Source organism: Camelus bactrianus, chromosome 2 (assembly GCF_048773025.1).
Source record: "Camelus bactrianus isolate YW-2024 breed Bactrian camel chromosome 2, ASM4877302v1, whole genome shotgun sequence".
Taxonomy (NCBI): domain Eukaryota; kingdom Metazoa; phylum Chordata; class Mammalia; order Artiodactyla; family Camelidae; genus Camelus; species Camelus bactrianus.
Genome location: NC_133540.1, coordinates 49,624,819 through 49,642,456, shown reverse-complemented (window position 1 = coordinate 49,642,456; position 17,638 = coordinate 49,624,819). Strand labels below are relative to the sequence as shown.

Sequence of the window (17,638 nt, the reverse complement as noted above, 5' to 3'; positions counted from 1 at the left end):
TATGCCAGTACCACACTGTTTTGATTACTGTCACTTTTGTATTAAGTTTTGAAGTGAGGAAGTGTGAGTCCTCCAACTTTTGCCTATTTGTGTATGGTGTTTCAAAATGCAAACCAACTTATGCAGTCACATTTTCTTATTTATTGAAAGTATTGTGCTTGATAAATAGGATTTAGTATTTTTAGTTTTAGTATCTTTAGTTTTAATTCCACTTGATCCTTACTCACTGAGTAAATGGGGAAAAAATCCATCTTTCTCAGTTTTTAAAGTTCTGTTATCTAAAGTCCAAAGTGTATGTACCTAACTATAGTCAACATTTGCTTAACTAATGTGAACCCCAAGATGACATTGTCAATCTTTCTTTGCTGATTTCTGTGTATTCAGCTAGCTTCCCGTTTTACTCAAAATGAAGTCCAGAGTAGCAGTTCTATTTGTTTTGTCTTTTTGAATGATTCTTGAGAGATACTGACTACGTTAGTTGAACCTTTTCTCTTGGAGCCTACTCATTTAAGCTTTTCTCATCGTTTTTTGTCCCTTGGTTTAGTGTCATGTTTCTTTCTTGTTTTTCCTGGATTCCCTAACTTAGGAACCAAATTGGAAAGCCATTGCTTCTCTGATTGAGACTGAAAGCTTGGAGAACTTTGAAGTATTCCCTTAGAAAATACTCTGGTAAAATAGGATTAAAATGATAATTTTTACTTATTAAATTTTTGATAGAATATTAAATTTAAATGTTTACCTGCTGTTACTGTAAATATGAAATTGTTCATAAGCATTCAAAACAGAGTTTGAGTTAAGTGATTTTCAGAATGTTGCATCTATTACAAAGCAAGTTATATAGTAGCATAAGACTAGGGAGCCCAGAAATGTATTTGGTGTTTGTATAATTGATTTCAATATAGGAAAGACATTTAGCAAGGCTGAGCAAATAAATAATTGATGGCCTAGAGTTGGCAGAAGTATACAGTAAAAAATGATCATTCTTGGATTGCTATTTTATACAGAATAGTATGATAACTGCTCTTTGGAACATTGAGGTTTCATTTTTCCTTACACTTTTGTTTTATTTACAGGTCCTCCTCCTATTCCTGCCGAACCTCTTGCCCCACCTGAGCCAGTATATGTTTCAAAAGTACATTATGGTAGGAAAGACCTTTATAATTTTTAAAGAAGATTAACTGAATTAAAAATTATAACAACATGTAATTAAAATATGCATAAGTCTGAAAATATACATTAGTTTCTATTTTTACTCGAACCTGTCACACTTCTACAAAGAGGAGTATTTCCTTCCATACTCTGCTAAAAATTAAAGAAATAATAAAATTGGAAAGGAATGATTATGAAGAAATGGCTTTTTTCTTATAAAGAAATGGTTCATCATATCATGTAACTGCTTTTTTGAGAATTCTTTGCTTTAGTGGGATTGTCATTAATGAAAGCCAGTGGCTTTCTGGTGCTTGATGGTTGGGGTATTCATTTCAATTAATCTGTTCACTTTCTTTTAATGTTAGTTGGCACTCAAGCCCAAGAAAACTGTAACTGCAGTTGAAGTTACTAGTTGTGTGACCTAGGACCAGTTACTTCTCTATACACCTTAATTTCTCTGTCTGTAAAATGGCTACAACAATAATTACCTTATAGGATAGTTGTAAGGATTTAATTATTTATACATGTAAAATACTTAGATTGATGCCTGGCACACAGTAGGGTGCTCACTAAACAGTAAGTACTATTTTTTTTAACATTTGTTTATTGAGTTATAGTCATTTTACAATGTTGTGTCAAATTCCAGTGTAGAGCACAATTTTTCAGTTATACATGAACATACATATATTCAATGTCACATTTTTTTCCGCTGTGAGCTACAAACAGTAAGTACTATAATTTTTTATAATATTTTATTTTATTCAACATTATTTGGTAATTATTGTATGCTTTTCCCGTTAGATTGTGAATCCCCTGAAAAGCAAGAAATTATCCTTAATTTGTATACTCCCCACATGGTAGTAACACTTCAGACTTCAAAGTTTAGAGTATTTATATAACTAAAATGAAAAAGAGTGTTTCTTTGTCTTTTTCAGGTCTGAGGATTAGAATTTGAAAACACTTTTATACCTATTCCAGCTTGGTTTTCCATTGTCTTTCTGAGACACAGAAAGGCTGTGTACGTTTGTGTGCTTGTTTGGATTAAAAGGACCAGACCAGGGAAAATAGGCACATTCAAAAGGCAAAATCTCCAAATAGTTAAATATAGTCACTTGATCTAACAGTCACAGGAATTGAGGAACGGAAGGGCAGTGAATAATCAGTCTAATAGCAGTGGATATGGGAAGGGGCTCTAGTCTTTCTTTTCAACCTCTGTGGACGTTTTTAATAAATAGTGGGATCGAATCCCATGTCAGTGATTGGCAGGTAATTTAGATTACTGTTACCCTGAGAAAACATCAATCTGTGAGGAAGAAAGAATATGTGGTTCACAATATGTTTAAAGAAGTACTATGTTTAAAAAGTCAGGTTTGGTAGGCTCAGGTAAGGAGTTAAAAAGTTAAAAACTGACAGTTTTCTGTTAGTCAGAAAAGGGAGAGCAAGAATTCTTCAGGCTATGGGTAAACACAGGAGTTGGATGTTACCGATTTGAAGACAGAAAGATTTAAGACTCAAGAAAATCTCCTGAACAGCTCCTTTGGGGCCAGTTATGGAGGGTATCACTATTTCACAGCCTGTCTACTTTGCCTTATTTTTACTGGACTGTGTCTTCACTTAATATAGCGATGTTTTGGCTCTGAAGATAGGTTCAGGTTACTCCTGATACTAAAGATCACTTGAAATTAGCAACTTGAAATCAAAGAGATGGTGTTAATTAGCATTATATATGTGGTATTTTCTATCTCATTCTTCACTTCCAGTTATTTGTGAGAACATTTTATTTCCTCAGCAGCCAGCACGTATATATAGGAAAAATGGTATTGCACTTACTTGTTATTCCTTCACATGCGTTCTAATAAGAGATAGATATAATAACTAAAATTTGATTATATTCACAATATTCATTACTTCCTTCAACACCAAATTTTAGGTCAAAAGATACATCATGATGGATGCTGTTAACTTTCAGATGTTTTTTATGATATTCAAGTACAACCTTTTTAATATACAGCAAAACATTTTCTTGTCACACACGTAATCTTATTCTGTCAGTACTAATTGCAGTGTATTTTTCTGTTCTGTGTCATTACACAAAATAATTGCTGACTCTGCTATCTATATAGAACATGATTAAATAAATTATAGTTCATTCATTCTGTTGAGCCATGAAGAAGAAGGAGGTAACACTAATAACTACCCTTGAATGATGCCCAAGACCAAGTAAATACAAAAAGTGGGTTTTAGCAAGCCCCAGTTTTTATTTTTTAAAGTGATATATATTATTTATTTGTTTATGTTGTTGTTTATCAGAATATCCAGATTGGTAATAGTGGTTGCATTTGGAGAGGGAAACTTCAGAATACATATCTCTTGTATTGCTGTTTCAATGAAAAAAAGTTTAATTTTAAAATATCAGTAAACAAATTGCTTCTCCTGTATTGTAAGTTTTGGTAATAAGCAGAGCCAAGTTTTTGATTACTTCTTATTCATATTTTTACTACATGAACACAAAAAACTAATTTTTATACCACATGTTTATGGTTTTACCAATTTAAGTGAAACACATGCCAGCATGCAATTATAGTAATAATTTACACCTTCACATTGTATGCTTTGTGATTAGATAAAAGGATATAGCCAGTAGTTCTTTCTTCTTTCCCTCAGTTTCATTTTGTATTTATGTTTGTGATGTTCTTTCACTCTTTTTGATACTGTGACTTTACCTGTTTTTGCCAAGAAGAGAGCATTAATGATATTAACAAAGAAACATTCCAGTTTGACAAATAATAAACAAAAATATGTAGATGGCCTATGAAATGAATTATATTAGCTGAGACTACTAATGTTAAATTTTTGTCATTTGTGTGCCTCTTTAATGTAATTATTAAGCAGATACAAAGGATTTCTGTGAAAACTATAGTTAATTATACACTTCATATGTATATGCAATGCATGAGAGCAAAGCTGTTTCATTACTTTTTTCCTCTGAAGATAAGATGGACTGAGAACAGTTTGATAGACTACTTAGCAACCATCATGCAACATCAGGAACTATCAGTGGTTTAGTAAACAGCTCAACTTTGAGAAATACTATATTAAGTGATTCTGTAACTTCTCATTCTCTAGAGTAATGGTTCTTCCTTAGGAATACGCAGGCATACACACACAAAGCAACAGATGGCCAAGACACTCTCTCAGAACCTCAAGATCTGTCATACTAAAAAAAAAAAAATCCATGAGTAACTTTTGAGGTATATTTTTTTGGTTATAACTTCTATGGTAATCCTAATTACTTAAAACTATATCCTGTCAAAATTTGGAATGTTTTTTAGTGGGAACATGGAACTATATCAAGAGTGTAAGTGCTTAGTTCTTTTCAGCAGTTCTCAGTGGGGCAAATACTAAGTACTTTGCAGTGGTTCTCAGTGGGGCACATACTAAGGAGTATATTTTGATTGTCAAAATAATTAGAAAAGACTGCTGGCATTCATTGAGATGTTGCTTGTCCAGCAGTGTGAGACAGTTTTATATAACAGAGAATTGTCTTGTGTCGTGTATGACTTTTTAATATTTCATCAAATATAAATTAGTAATCTCCTAATATGTAATACTTAACACGTCTTTTTACAAGAAGCTATCCAAAAAGCTCAGTAAGAGTGGAACACTTTAAAATCTCAGTCAAGACATGAATTATAAATTTTCTTACATATCTCTATAAATTATTAACCCATTCAGTCAAAACGTAAAAGAAATAATAGTGGGCCTCTGGGATAAAGCACAGTGTTCTTCAAATTCATTTGATTTTTTTTTTCTAGAAGGGAGACATATTCAGTTTGCAAAGATTTCACAGATTGTTAAAGAAACATTTAATCAACTAATTTCTAATCATTCAGAATATCTGAAATGTAGCAACTCATTAGCTGCTTTTATAATTGAAAGAGGTAAGTGAGTATTTGGGATGTGTTTGTAAGAAAACTATTAAATAATTTAATGATCTGAACTATACTATAGTAATATTTTTATTAACTATCTTTGCTCCTGTTGAAAATGGTCCTGCATTGATTTTAAGTGGCCTTTTCTAGTAGGTGTGGGTCATTAAACACAAAGATTATCAAAGGTAGGAATTAAGTATTCTAATCAGGAACCAATAGAGAACTGCAGAATAATAAAATGCATAACATTTTAAACAATAACTATGTTGGAATCACTACCAACCTGAAGCTATTGAGAAGACCTCTATAAAAAGTAACTTTTTTTTCATTTTCAAGTAAGAAAATATTAAAATATGAAAAGTCATAAATCTCTGGTTTTCCTTGAATATTATGATGTGATTCCAGTTACATTTTATCTTCTGTTTATCCTAATAGATAAATAGATCTAATGATCAAGAAATCATAATGCATTTTTATATGCATTTCTGATATAGATGATATACAGATAATTTGATACTTGATTCCTATTCTTAAGGATTTTTTGTGACCTAGGTGGGAAGAGAAGATATCTATGATTGTTCAAGAGTCAGCCTTAGCTTGAGATCATGGAGTATATGATACCTGCCTCTGTGCTTTTTTGTTCTTTCTCAAGATCGCTTTGGCTATTTGGGGTTTTGTGTGTGTGTGTTTGTATACAAACTGTATGTTTATTTGTTCCAGTTCTGTGAAAAATGCTGTTGATATTTTGGTAGGGATTGTATTGACTCTGTAGATTGCCTTGGGTAGTATGGTCATTTTAAGACTATTCTTCCAATCCATGAGCATGGAATATATCTTTCCATCTATTTATTTGTTGTCATCTTCAATTCTTTCATCAATGTCTTATAGTTATCTAAGTATAAGTATTTTACCTTCTTGGTTAGATTTATTCCTGTGTATTTTTTTCTTTCTAATGCAATTTTAAATGGGATTGCTTTTTAAACTTGTTTTTCTGATAGTTCATTATTAGTGTATAGAAGTGCAACAGATTTCTGGATATTCTGCATCATGCAAACTTCACTGAGTTCATTTATTAGTTGTAATAGTTTTTTAATGGAATCTAGGGATTTCTGTATATAGCATGTCATCTACAAACAGTGGCAGTTTTACTTCTTCCTATCCAGTTTGTATTCCTTTTATTTCTTTTTCTTGTCTGATTGCGTGGCTAGGACTTCCAATACTGTGTTGAATAAAAGTGGTGATGGTGGGTATCCTTGTCATGTTCCTGGTATAAAAGGAAATGTTTTCAGCTCTTCAATGTTGAGTATGATGTTGTCTGTGGATTTCTCATATATGGCCTTTATTATCTTGAGGTATGTTCCTTCTATAGCCAGTTAAGAGTTTTTTTTTCATCATAAATGGATGTTGAATTTTGCCAAAAGCTTTTTCTGCATCTAATATGATGATCGTATGATTTTTAGTTTTCAATTTGGTAATGTGGTGTACCACATTGATTTGTGGATATTAAACCATCCTAGCATCCCTAGGATAAATCCCACTTGATCATGGTATATGATCCTTCTTTTCGTGTATTGTTGAATTTGGTTTGCTAATATTTTTATTGAAGATTTTTTTTTGCATCTATGTTCTTCAGTGAGATTGGTCTGTAATTTTCTTTTTCTGTGGTGTCTTTGTCTGGTTTTGGTATCAGGGTAATTCTGGCCTTGTAGAATAAGTTTGGAAGTGATCCCTCCTTTTCAGTTTTTTGAAATAGTTTGAGGAGAATAGATATTGACTCTTCTCTAAATGTTTGATAGAATTCACCTGTGAAGCCATCTGGTCCTGGAGTTTTGTTTGTTGAGAGTTTTTAAATTACTTACTCAATTTCTGTTCATATTTTCTATTTCTTCCAGGTTAGTCTTGAGAGATTGTACCTTTGTAGGAATTTATCTAATTCTTATTGGCTGTACATTTCATTGGCATATAATTGTTCTTAGTAATCTCTTATGATCCTTTGTATTTCTGTGGTATCAGTTCGTCTCCTTTTTCATTTCTGCTTTTATTTATATGGGCCCTGTCTCTTTTTCATGATGTATCTGGCTAAAGGTTTATCAATTTTGTTTATCTTTTCAAAGAACCAACCCTTAGTTTCATTGATCTTTTCTGGCTTTTTTGTTGTTGTCTCTATTTCATTTATTTCTGCTCTGATCTTTACTAGTTTCTTTTCTTCTAACTTTAGGTTGTGTTTATTCTTATTTTTCTAGTTCCTTTAGGTGTAAGATTAAATGATTTATTTGAGATTTTTCTTGTTTAATGAACTAGACTTGTATTGCTTTAATTTCCTTCTTACATCTGCTTTTGCTTTGTCCCAGAGATTTTGGTTCATTGTGCTTGCATTTTTATTTGTGTCCAGATTTTTTTTTAATTTCCTCTTTGGTTTCTGCAATGATCCATTGATTATTTAGTAGCATGTTGTTTAGACTTCATATGTTTATGGTTTTTGCTTTTTTTCTCTTGTAATTGATTTCCACTTTCATAGCATTATGGTCAGAAAAGATGTTTTATATGAATTCAGTCTTGTAAATTTATTGAAACTGATTTTGTGGCAGAGCATATGATCTGTCCTGGAGAATGTTCCACATGCACTTGAAAAGAATGTGTATTCTACTATTTTGGATGAAATGTTCCATATGTCTGTTAATTCCATCTGGTCTGGTGTGTCATCTGAGACCAGTGTTTCCTAATTTTATGTCTGCATAGTCTGACCATTGATATTAGTGCGCTGTTTAAGTCTCCTACTGTTACCGTATTATTGTCAGTTTTTCCCTTTATGTTTAGTAATATTTGCTTTATGTATCTAGGTGCTCCTATACTAGGTGCTTTACATTCATAATTGTTATATATTCTTTCCGGATTGATCCCTTTATCATCACATAGAGTCCTTTTTTGTCTCTTGTTATTGTCTTTTTCTTAAAGTCTATTTTGTCTGATAATAAGTGTTGCTACCCCATCTTTATTGATAGTATTCTTGGTTGTAGGTTTTTTTCTTTCACTACTTTGAATATATTGTGCCACTCCCTTCTGGCCTGCAAAGTTTCTGCTGAAAAGTCAGCTGAAAGTCTTATAGGAGTTCCCTTGTATGTAACTAGTTGCTTTTCTCTTTTTGCTGTTTACTTCCTTCATCTTTAACATTGTATTTTTAATTTTAACATGTTGATTTGGGCCTCTTTGTGTTCATCGTATTGGTTTCCTATGAGCTTCCTGGACCTGGATTTCTGTTTTCTTCCCCAGGTTGGGAAATTTTTCAGCTATTATTTCTTCAGATAAGTTCTCTGCCCCTTTATCTCTTCTCCTGGGATCCCTATAATGTAAATCTTAGTATGTTTGATGTTTCAGAGATGTCTTAAACTATCCTCACTTTTTTTAATTCTTTTTTTTTCTCTTTAGCTTGGGTGATTTCTGCTACTTTGTCTTCCAGATTGCTGATTCATTCTTTTGTACTAACTAATCTACTGTTGATTTTTTTCTAGTGTATTTTTTTTTTCAGTTATTGTATTCCTTAGCTCTGTTTGGTGGTTCTTTATATTTTCTGCCTCTGCTGAAATTCATACTGTGTTCATCCATTCATCTCTTATTTTTGGTGAGCATCTTTATGATCATTATTTTAAACTCTTTATCAGGTAGATTTATTATCTCTACTTCATTTAGTTCTTTTTTTGAGGTTATGTCTTGTTCCATCGTTTGGAATGTAATTCTCTATATCCTCATACTGTCCAATTCTCTGTGTTTATTTCTATGTGGTAGATAGTTCAGTTACATTCCCCTCTCTTGCAGAAGTAGCCTTAGTAGGAGACATCCTAGGGGACCCAGAAACACATTCTTCTCTGGTCATCAGGGCTATATGCTTTAGGGGTAACCTCCATATTTAGTATCTGTGTGCCCTTCTGTTGTGGTCTGGCTGACTACTCTGGGCATGCTAGTAGGCAGGGCTGGCTCTCAGCCCAGTTGGCTGTAAGGCCATGCCCCATGTAGTGGCTGTGGGCCCAGTGGAGGACAGGGTAGGATTCCCTGCCATTTCTTCTTACATCTGATGAATGTTTTTTTCTTTTGGTTATCCTTTTTCTTGCACTATCAAATTCTTGTATCTGCCTGAAATGTTGCAGTTTGAGTTACAAAGAAAGAAGCTGGGCCCTTGGCTACACTATTGCCTGTTATAACTCAGAACTTAATCACCATTCCAGAACTTATACTGACACTATATAATTTCATTTTACCACCCCATCCCCCAAACCCCATATTGGAACAGCTACATTAGAGGTAATAGAACTTTTTTAATTTTTCATGTCTAATCCTAATCCTCCAGTTTTCTTTATCTCAGTAAATGGCATCCACTCAGTTGCTAAAAATCTTAAGTCATCCATTATTTAACCCTTTCCCTCACATCTTACAGTTCATCTTCAAGTCCTGTTTATTATATCCCCGAACTCTAACTCAGATATGATCATTTTTTCCCCATTAAATCATCATTTGAGTCTTAAGTCATTGTCTCTTACCTAAACTACTGAAACAAGTCCCCTAATTCAGCTTCTTGGACCCTACAAAAAGCAATCTCCACTTAGAGTGGTGACCTTTAAATGTAACACAATATGATTTTTGCTTCAATAGCTTCACCATAGCTCTTGGGTGAAATCCACAAACTCCTTCACGAGGTTTGTAATACCTCTTTCTCTAACCTCATCTTATGCCTTTCCCTTCACTCGCCTTTACTGGAACAGCTACCCTGGTCTTTCTTTGCCCAAAGTCTGCACAAGCTATTTCTTTTGACTGGAATACCCTTTACCTCATTCCTCATGCTGCTCACTCTTCACTGAAACTTAAAATTCAGTTTCATAGGAAGGGGTTCTGCAGCTAGTCTATCTGAGGTAATCTTTCCTCCTGTCATTCTTTAAATTAGCCCTGTATTTGTTTTTCTTCAAAGTTCTTACCACAATTTGTGGTTTGTTTAGTCTTTTTCTTCTCTCCTTTTTAGAAGCTTCACGAGGGCATGTCTTGCTTAATTTATTCCTAGCATCTACTTCAGTGCCTGGTGTTTGCTAGGACCTCAACAATTTTTATTGAATGAATGGAAGTCCTTTCTTAGATAGTTGCAAGTGTGGGAGTGAACTTTGAAAGACTAAGAATAGACATTTTCTGAAATCATCAACAGGGAGGAAAGCATTGAAGGAGATAGTTGTTCAGAGGAGAATATTTAGAGGAAAAAAGCAATGATGTAGTGACAAGGATATAGAAAAGCCACCTAGTTAGGATGTGAAAGGAAAACAGAACTATATCTTCTGAGCATAGAGTTTCAAAGACATCTCTAATGGAGCATAGCAGAAGGTAAAGGAGCAAAACTACTAGAAAAAGCATAAGGTGCTAGTTTCTTTCAAAGAGCTGTCTCAGTAGAACAGAGAAAGAAACTATAATTTGCTTTGTAGAAAGTTTGAGTGGATTAAGAAAAAATTAGAGACATTATATATAGATAATTCATTTAAGACCAAAGTAGAATGACAAGTGAGGTCTCAGCCAGCAAAATAAATCTAGATGCAGAAGAAACAGATCTATATTTGTAAACTAGTGATGTCTGGTGATTCTACTGATTATAGTAAAAAATGTAGATAAAGTATAATATAAAACAAACATCTGCCTTTTAAACAGATGTTATTGAAGTATTTTTAAAATTTTACTTCTTAGAAAACTCTCAATCTCTTACTTGAAATTGTGTAATTATTTTTCCATCATTTTGGTGAATATGGTAAAGATAGAGGTGGAGATTGAACATAGGGAAGAGAGGTCAAAATAACCTGCTACTATTAACGTTTTCCTTTCAGCTGGACACCACGAAGTTGTAGCTATAGGCACAGGTGAATATAATTACAGTCAGTGCATTAAACCAAATGGAAGAGTGTTGCACGATACTCATGCTGTTGTTACAGCAAGGAGATCTCTCCTTAGGTAAAGTAACAGATACATTTAATATCATCAAATATTAATGCTCTTATTTGAAAGTAGTCACATAAGTCTTTTTTTACAAGTGGAATTTTACTAATCATTGAACCAAGGATGTGACAGTCTCTTACTTATCCAAGCCATCTGATTATTTCCATGACATTTTTGGAAACCTTATAGTAATTGCAATGTCTAGTCTGTGAATTTTAGTGGCTTCTATTATCAAGAGTTTATAAACTCAGTTTTAAGTGTACTACAACCTTTTTTAAAGATAAGAATACTGTCTTTATTACTGATTAAAGTACTTGGAGAGTATAGCTGTAGATCTGGACCAAGAAATTCACCCTGAATTAGTCATACTTACCTAAAGGCAGAAATCAGTGGGTCTGTACAAAGTTTACCATATAACAAAGTGTTGATAAAGTATTCTTTAGGCTGACAGATCTCAAAGAGAAAAGCGCTGAGGTAAGCATGCATAGTATATTTTTACAAACTTATCAGTCATTCCGTTCTTTGTAAGAGGCATTAAGTAGCAGAAGTAGAGAGAGAAACCAGGAATGTTACTCTTTGGAAGTCCCTTCCTATAAAAACGTGGAAAAGTGGGAAAGAAGTATTACTTTGTACAGTATTTACCAGCTTTTGGTTCTCTTAAGTCATTGAACTTACTTTTTTTAGAATCCTTTTTAATTGAATTTTTCAAATAGCCACAAGTGAGAATCAGTTAATTCCAGAATTCAGTTACCAGCATTCTGATACCAATCCAATGATCATATCCAATTATTAGCATAGTTATTGGGATTTTGTTTTTGTTTAATCTATGCTTCTTCACTTTTTGTTGATGGTGTTCTCTTTGCTCAAGTATTTAAAAACAAATTTAGACATATTTTATCTGAAAAACTTAAGCGTATATCTCTAATAATAAGGAAAGAATTCTGTAATCTTTAAAGGAAAGCTTTTGGGAAGCCCATGAAAGTTATTATGCAGCATCTTGTCCTCCCATCCCCCTTGGTGCTTACTGAATTATTTGACCTCTTTAAAGCTACCTCTTTTGTAAGTCTTTTCTTCCCATGCCTGGCACTGTTATATATGCTGGTGCTTAATTTTTTATTATGTATTTCTGATGGTAGGATTAAAATCATGATTTTTTGAATAAGTAAAAATAATATTTGTCCTCCGATTTGATTAGTAGTCTTTCAGGAAATCTGTTTCACTTCTTAATACTGCGGACTTTATTATATTATTCCTATGCTCTTGTGTTTTTGTCAGAACCATTAAGTAGCAGAAACCACAGTTACTCTTTGCCTGTTTTGTCAGGGAAAGGAAAATAGAAGTAAAGCAGGAAATTGACACTTTACCTAGGAGGCTGGGAAAGAGCTGAGAAAGAAGGAAGGAGTCAGTAGAGAAATGCATCTTTTGCAGGAAATGATAGCTGAGGACTTTAATATGAAATGAGGGTGGAGTGGTAGTTTAAGAATGATGCCTTAAGGTAGGACACAGGGCAGACTGGGCTCTAGTTGAAGACTTCTTAAGGGATTTAATTCTTCATTAAGTAAGGGTGACATCATTTTAGAAGTTCTTATCAATATCAAAACTTTTGACTTACAAGGACATTACTCATGACATATGAATATAATGTTTAAGATACTTCTAAATTTTCTTACTCAATAAAGTTACATCTCATTTATTTTAGGTACTTTTATAGACAACTTCTACTCTTCTACAGCAAAAATCCTGCTATGATGGAAAAATCAGTATTTTGTACAGAACCAGCTTCTAATCTACTCACTCTCAAGCAGAATATCAACATTTACCTCTACATGAACCAGTTGCCTAAAGGATCAGCCCAGATTAAGTCACAATTGTAAGTTTTATGGAAGCTGTATTTGAAAGCAACTAGAATGGGCATATCATACATTCTGAATCCATATAGCAAAAGAACAAGTAAATTCAGATCTTTCCATATACTACCTCCAGGCTTGAGATACTATGTGTATGCTTCAAGTGGCCACAGATTCTCCCTCCCCTGTACTCAATCTAATCTGTTACTACTACTAAAATATACCACGTAGTTGACCACTTTCTCTTCTATGCTATTGAAAATCTACTTTTTTCTAGTTGTAAGTCTTTATAAACTTTAGGGAGTATGGATTTATACACTCTTCACATACTAACACAGGAGTTAGGGATTGCAGTCTATTATTCTGGTTGATCTGTGGCCATAACTTGATTGCCTTGTTGAAGGCAACTGTCATCAATTAGCATGAAATCTGGACAACACAGACAAGCACAAAAAGGAAGTAAAATTCACTTCAAGTTCAACATCTAGAGATAACCATGGTTTTATAGTTTGTTAAAAATCCTTCCAGTAACACCTTTTGAAAACAAGGGAAATGAGTGTTCCTATAGAGAAACTTCAAGAAAAATAATTTTAGATTTTATTGTCTTAACATTTTATTGGACATGAATCTTGAATACACATTGTCAGTTTTCTTTTTTTTCCCTCATTTTGTAGTTTTTAAAATTTTTCACATGGAGAAAGGAAATAACTCAAAAACTATGGTAGGGACAAAACTAGGTTTTCATTTGATTTTAAGGGACATGAAGAATGGCAATAATATGAAGTTTGTCCTTACCAGAGGCTCTAAATGTGGTTGATTTCTGTTTCGTTTTAATCGTGTAGAACCAAGTCACTCCATTCTACCTTGCTTTGGGTTTGCACCTATTTCTGTTACTGGAATTAAATGTACACTGACGAGTTAAATAAGAGAACATGCAGATTTTACCTTGGTGATTTTACCTTGTTTTTTTTAAAGAAAGAAACTTTCTTTTCTTTCTCTAGGCGTCTTACTCCACACTCTATATCTGCATTTGAAGCCAATGAAGAACTGAGTCTCCATGTGGCTGTTGAAGGCAAAATTTATCTGACTGTCTACTGTCCTGCAGATGTTGTTAATAGAATAAGCAGTATGTCCTCAAGTGACAAATTGACAAGGTGGGAAGTGCTTGGTGTACAGGGAGCTTTGCTGAGTCACTTCATACAGCCAGTTTATATCAACAGTATACTTGTTGGTGAGTGGGATTTCAGTATCTCTTGGCTTCTTTCACTAAATGGTTGCACTATATTTTATTTATCAGTGTAAAGTTAGAGTTTGCATACATGAAGCTTTATTTAAGGTAAAAATTTTTTGTTGAGGTTTTCATTTCATGGTAACTTGTAATCACCTTCATATAATATGACTTTTGTCATCTTGTCAGGAGACCAAGAATTAATATTTTAAGTTATTAGGCAATTAGATTTATACTATCTTGAACTTAAACTTGCATTTGTGCAATATTCAGTTCTCCCCCTTCTTTTGAAAAATGTTTCCTTAAACTTCCCAAATTTAAAAGCTTATGTTCAGTTATGCTGAAATAAGAAAAACACTAAATGTGCCTCTTTTGTTTTTTTCCTACTTTTATGCGTCTATCATACATTTGGTTATGATTTTGATCCTTTAAGTAACTAGAACACAAATAACGTGAATTCATAATTTACTACTTTGGTAGGGGTTGTTATGGGATGTATTCATATTTGAATGGTTTTCCAGAGATTATCTCATTGATAGACATTTTTGGCGCTCATTTCTATAGTTTTCACAAAGCCCTAAGAGTTTTAAAGCTTTAGTTACCCTTGGGAAGCAACTTAAATACTACCATTACTTGGCTTTACTTTCCTTACTGTTAATTTTTGGTAATGATTGCACATGTATAAGCTTTAGATCCTCACATGAGTAAAATTTTTGTTTTTAGAAAGTGCTATTTCTTTTATTTCTTTCTTGTTTTTTTCTTCCTATATTTTACACCTTTTACACCCATTTCTTTAGGAATTCTCCTACAGACTTATTTTTTTCAGTTTTATATATATACATGTATATATATATGTATGTATATAAAGACTATATTTTCTTGCCATTTCTATTTGGTTTGGCTTTAATAAATTTTAAAAAGGAAATAGCAATTTTTTTCTACTATTAAACTTATTTTCTTTATTTAGGAAATCTATTACTTCGTTCGCAATTCAAAAGATTCAGAAGGATATTCAGTGAAAAATCTTCCTTCCATCCTGGTGTCCCAGGCACTCATTTTACCTCTATGGCATCCGTGCTAGTTTCTTGTTTTTCTTTCCATAGATAGTTTATGCTTAAAAACGTAAATGCATACTTTTTAAAAAAATTTTTACACCAGTGGGATTATACAATTCATACTTTCCTGCATCTTGCTATTTTCAGTTAACAGTGTATCTTGGAAATTTTTCCATATGAGTATATGGAGAATTTTTTCATTATTATTCAGAGTTCTCTGTATGATATATATAAATGTATTATGATTTATTTAACCAGTTGTGGATTGATGCAACTTTAGATTGTTTCTAATCTTTTGCAGCTACCAAAATGTTACAGTGGATGACCTTTTTATTTTACATTTGTTATTCACACAGATAAAATATACCTATAAGATGAATTCCTAGAAGTAGAATTATAGGTCAAAGATGTATGCATTTGCAATTTTGAAAAATGTTACCAGATTGCCTTCCAAATCATATTCCCCATATGAGAATGCCTGTTTGCTCACACCCTAAAAAGTGGTTATTTCTAACTTTTTCCAAATATATATTCTTGTAGATGATTTATTTCTTAGATTTAATTTGGATACCAAATTATTCATAATGATGTTTTTTAGTCAGTTCAGATACTCTCTCAGACACTTCAAACTTTTCTTAGTCTTCTTTAGGAAAGGCTATTTTTGTTCTTGATAAGTGTCTTTAAACTATCTAAGAAATGTCTTTGCATCCTCTAGAGTCACAACTTTGATGAGCAAGGCTTTCTTCGACTTTTGTGAAGAAAGATATTTTACAGTTTATCGTTTGTATAACATAACTCCACACTGTATTTAGTTTTTCAAAAGGATGGAGTCTTAAATAGATTCATTTAAAATGATTTAGTATTTAGTGGTTTGGATGGAGGTTTAAAAATTAGATCTCATCATTTTGACTTCCATCTTGCACCTAGCAATAGGAACACCAGGTAGTAATAAAAATACTGTAAGACCTTGTAAAATTGTTTGAGTTCTCTTTCTTTGCATTTGTGGGACATATCTAAAATTAATTGTTATTCTGTCTGGCATAACCTAAACAATTTTAGTGTTTATTAAAAATGCAGATTTCTTGACCCCCTTAAGATCTCTACTGTATGTCTGGAGGGTAGCCCCAGATTTTTAAGAGTACCACCATGTGATTCTGATACAGATGATGTGAATGACTCACTTTGAGATGTACTCAAATTGTAAAAGTGTGATATGTACAGCTAAGAGAATCTTAAGAGTTCATTGAACTTTATTAGTCATCTATTGCAGCTTCTCACTTACTATACAAACTCTTTTTGTACCATTTCTTATAGAAGATCATTAAACCCTAGTTTACAAAGATCCAGGAATGTGGAGTATAGGATTTAAAGGCAATTCATTCCATTAATTGGATAGCTCCAATTGTTTTTAAAAATTCCTCTATTTAGAATTGAAATTTGCTTCCCTTTAATTCTAAACTAAATGACAACACTTGTTATTTGATGATAATGACCTTGTCCCCTTTTAAGTCTTATGAAATCTTTTGCAGTTCTTTATTTTGATTCTTAAAAACCCGTGTTAGTTTAATAGATCAGTTACAAATGGGGAGAGTATTATACTTTAAGACTTCACTTAGCTTTTCAAAAAAGTTGTGGAAACTGCAGATGTTCTCAGATGTTCATTCTGTCATTTTATGATAGTAGTCTTTTTCTTTTTTAAGGAAAAAAGTCTTAAGCTTACATGTAAAAAGTCACTATTATTTGAATAGAAAATAATCCAGAGTAACCTGGAAAAAACTCACTTTGCTAAGATATTAAAAAGCTGGATTTGAATTATTTTCAAGCTTTTTAAGGTATATTTACAAATTTGCTATCCTGTTAAGATAAAATTATCTGAAAAAATACTTCAAGAATGTTTATCCAGAGGTAGTTCCATTCAGGAGTCCTTTTTATATGCTGATTTGAATTGTACAATTGGATCGTAGAGAATCCTAAATACTGATTCCCTCCTAGTGAAGGGCTCTATTTTAAACACAGTTCATGGACTTTTAAGAAGCATATGATAACCTTAGAGATTCTGTTATTCATTTCTTTTTTTTTTTCCAGATCAGTAATAGGAGGTTTTAGAATGTTATTAAAATACATGCCCAAAATCATTAGTTTGCCTATTGGCATAACCTGGACTCAGCCTTCATAACTTCTCATGCTTCTGCCTTTAGTATTAAATTGTGCTCTGACAACTTTGTCTGAGCTAGCCAATGACTAGAATCTCACCCTTTTGTCTGTTAAACTTGACAGTCTTGAAAGGCAGGTGCTTTTGCACACTCATCTTGGTCTGGTTTGTACTGGAAGTCAGTAGATGTTTCCTGGATAAATGCTTTGAGTCAGCATGTTTTATTTTTGAAAGTGCTTTTATTTTTCTTCTTAATACTAATTCTGCTGCCTAGAATACTTGAAAAATAAAATTTAACTATTATTCTTTAGTCTTGT

The 17,638-nt window shown here is 32.7% G+C and overlaps 1 protein-coding gene across 1 annotated transcript in view; it reads left to right on the top strand.

Annotated features, from left to right (window-relative positions):
* ADAD1 (adenosine deaminase domain containing 1) overlaps positions 1-17,638 on the top strand; it is a 40,209-nt gene that overhangs the window by 7,065 nt on the left and 15,506 nt on the right. Inside the window, exons 4-8 of the mRNA XM_010952581.3 lie at positions 1,074-1,142; positions 4,965-5,090; positions 10,931-11,054; positions 12,739-12,909; positions 13,888-14,117. Coding sequence (XP_010950883.1) covers positions 1,074-1,142; positions 4,965-5,090; positions 10,931-11,054; positions 12,739-12,909; positions 13,888-14,117 — 720 coding nt within the window. The remainder of the gene's footprint in view (positions 1-1,073; positions 1,143-4,964; positions 5,091-10,930; positions 11,055-12,738; positions 12,910-13,887; positions 14,118-17,638) is intronic.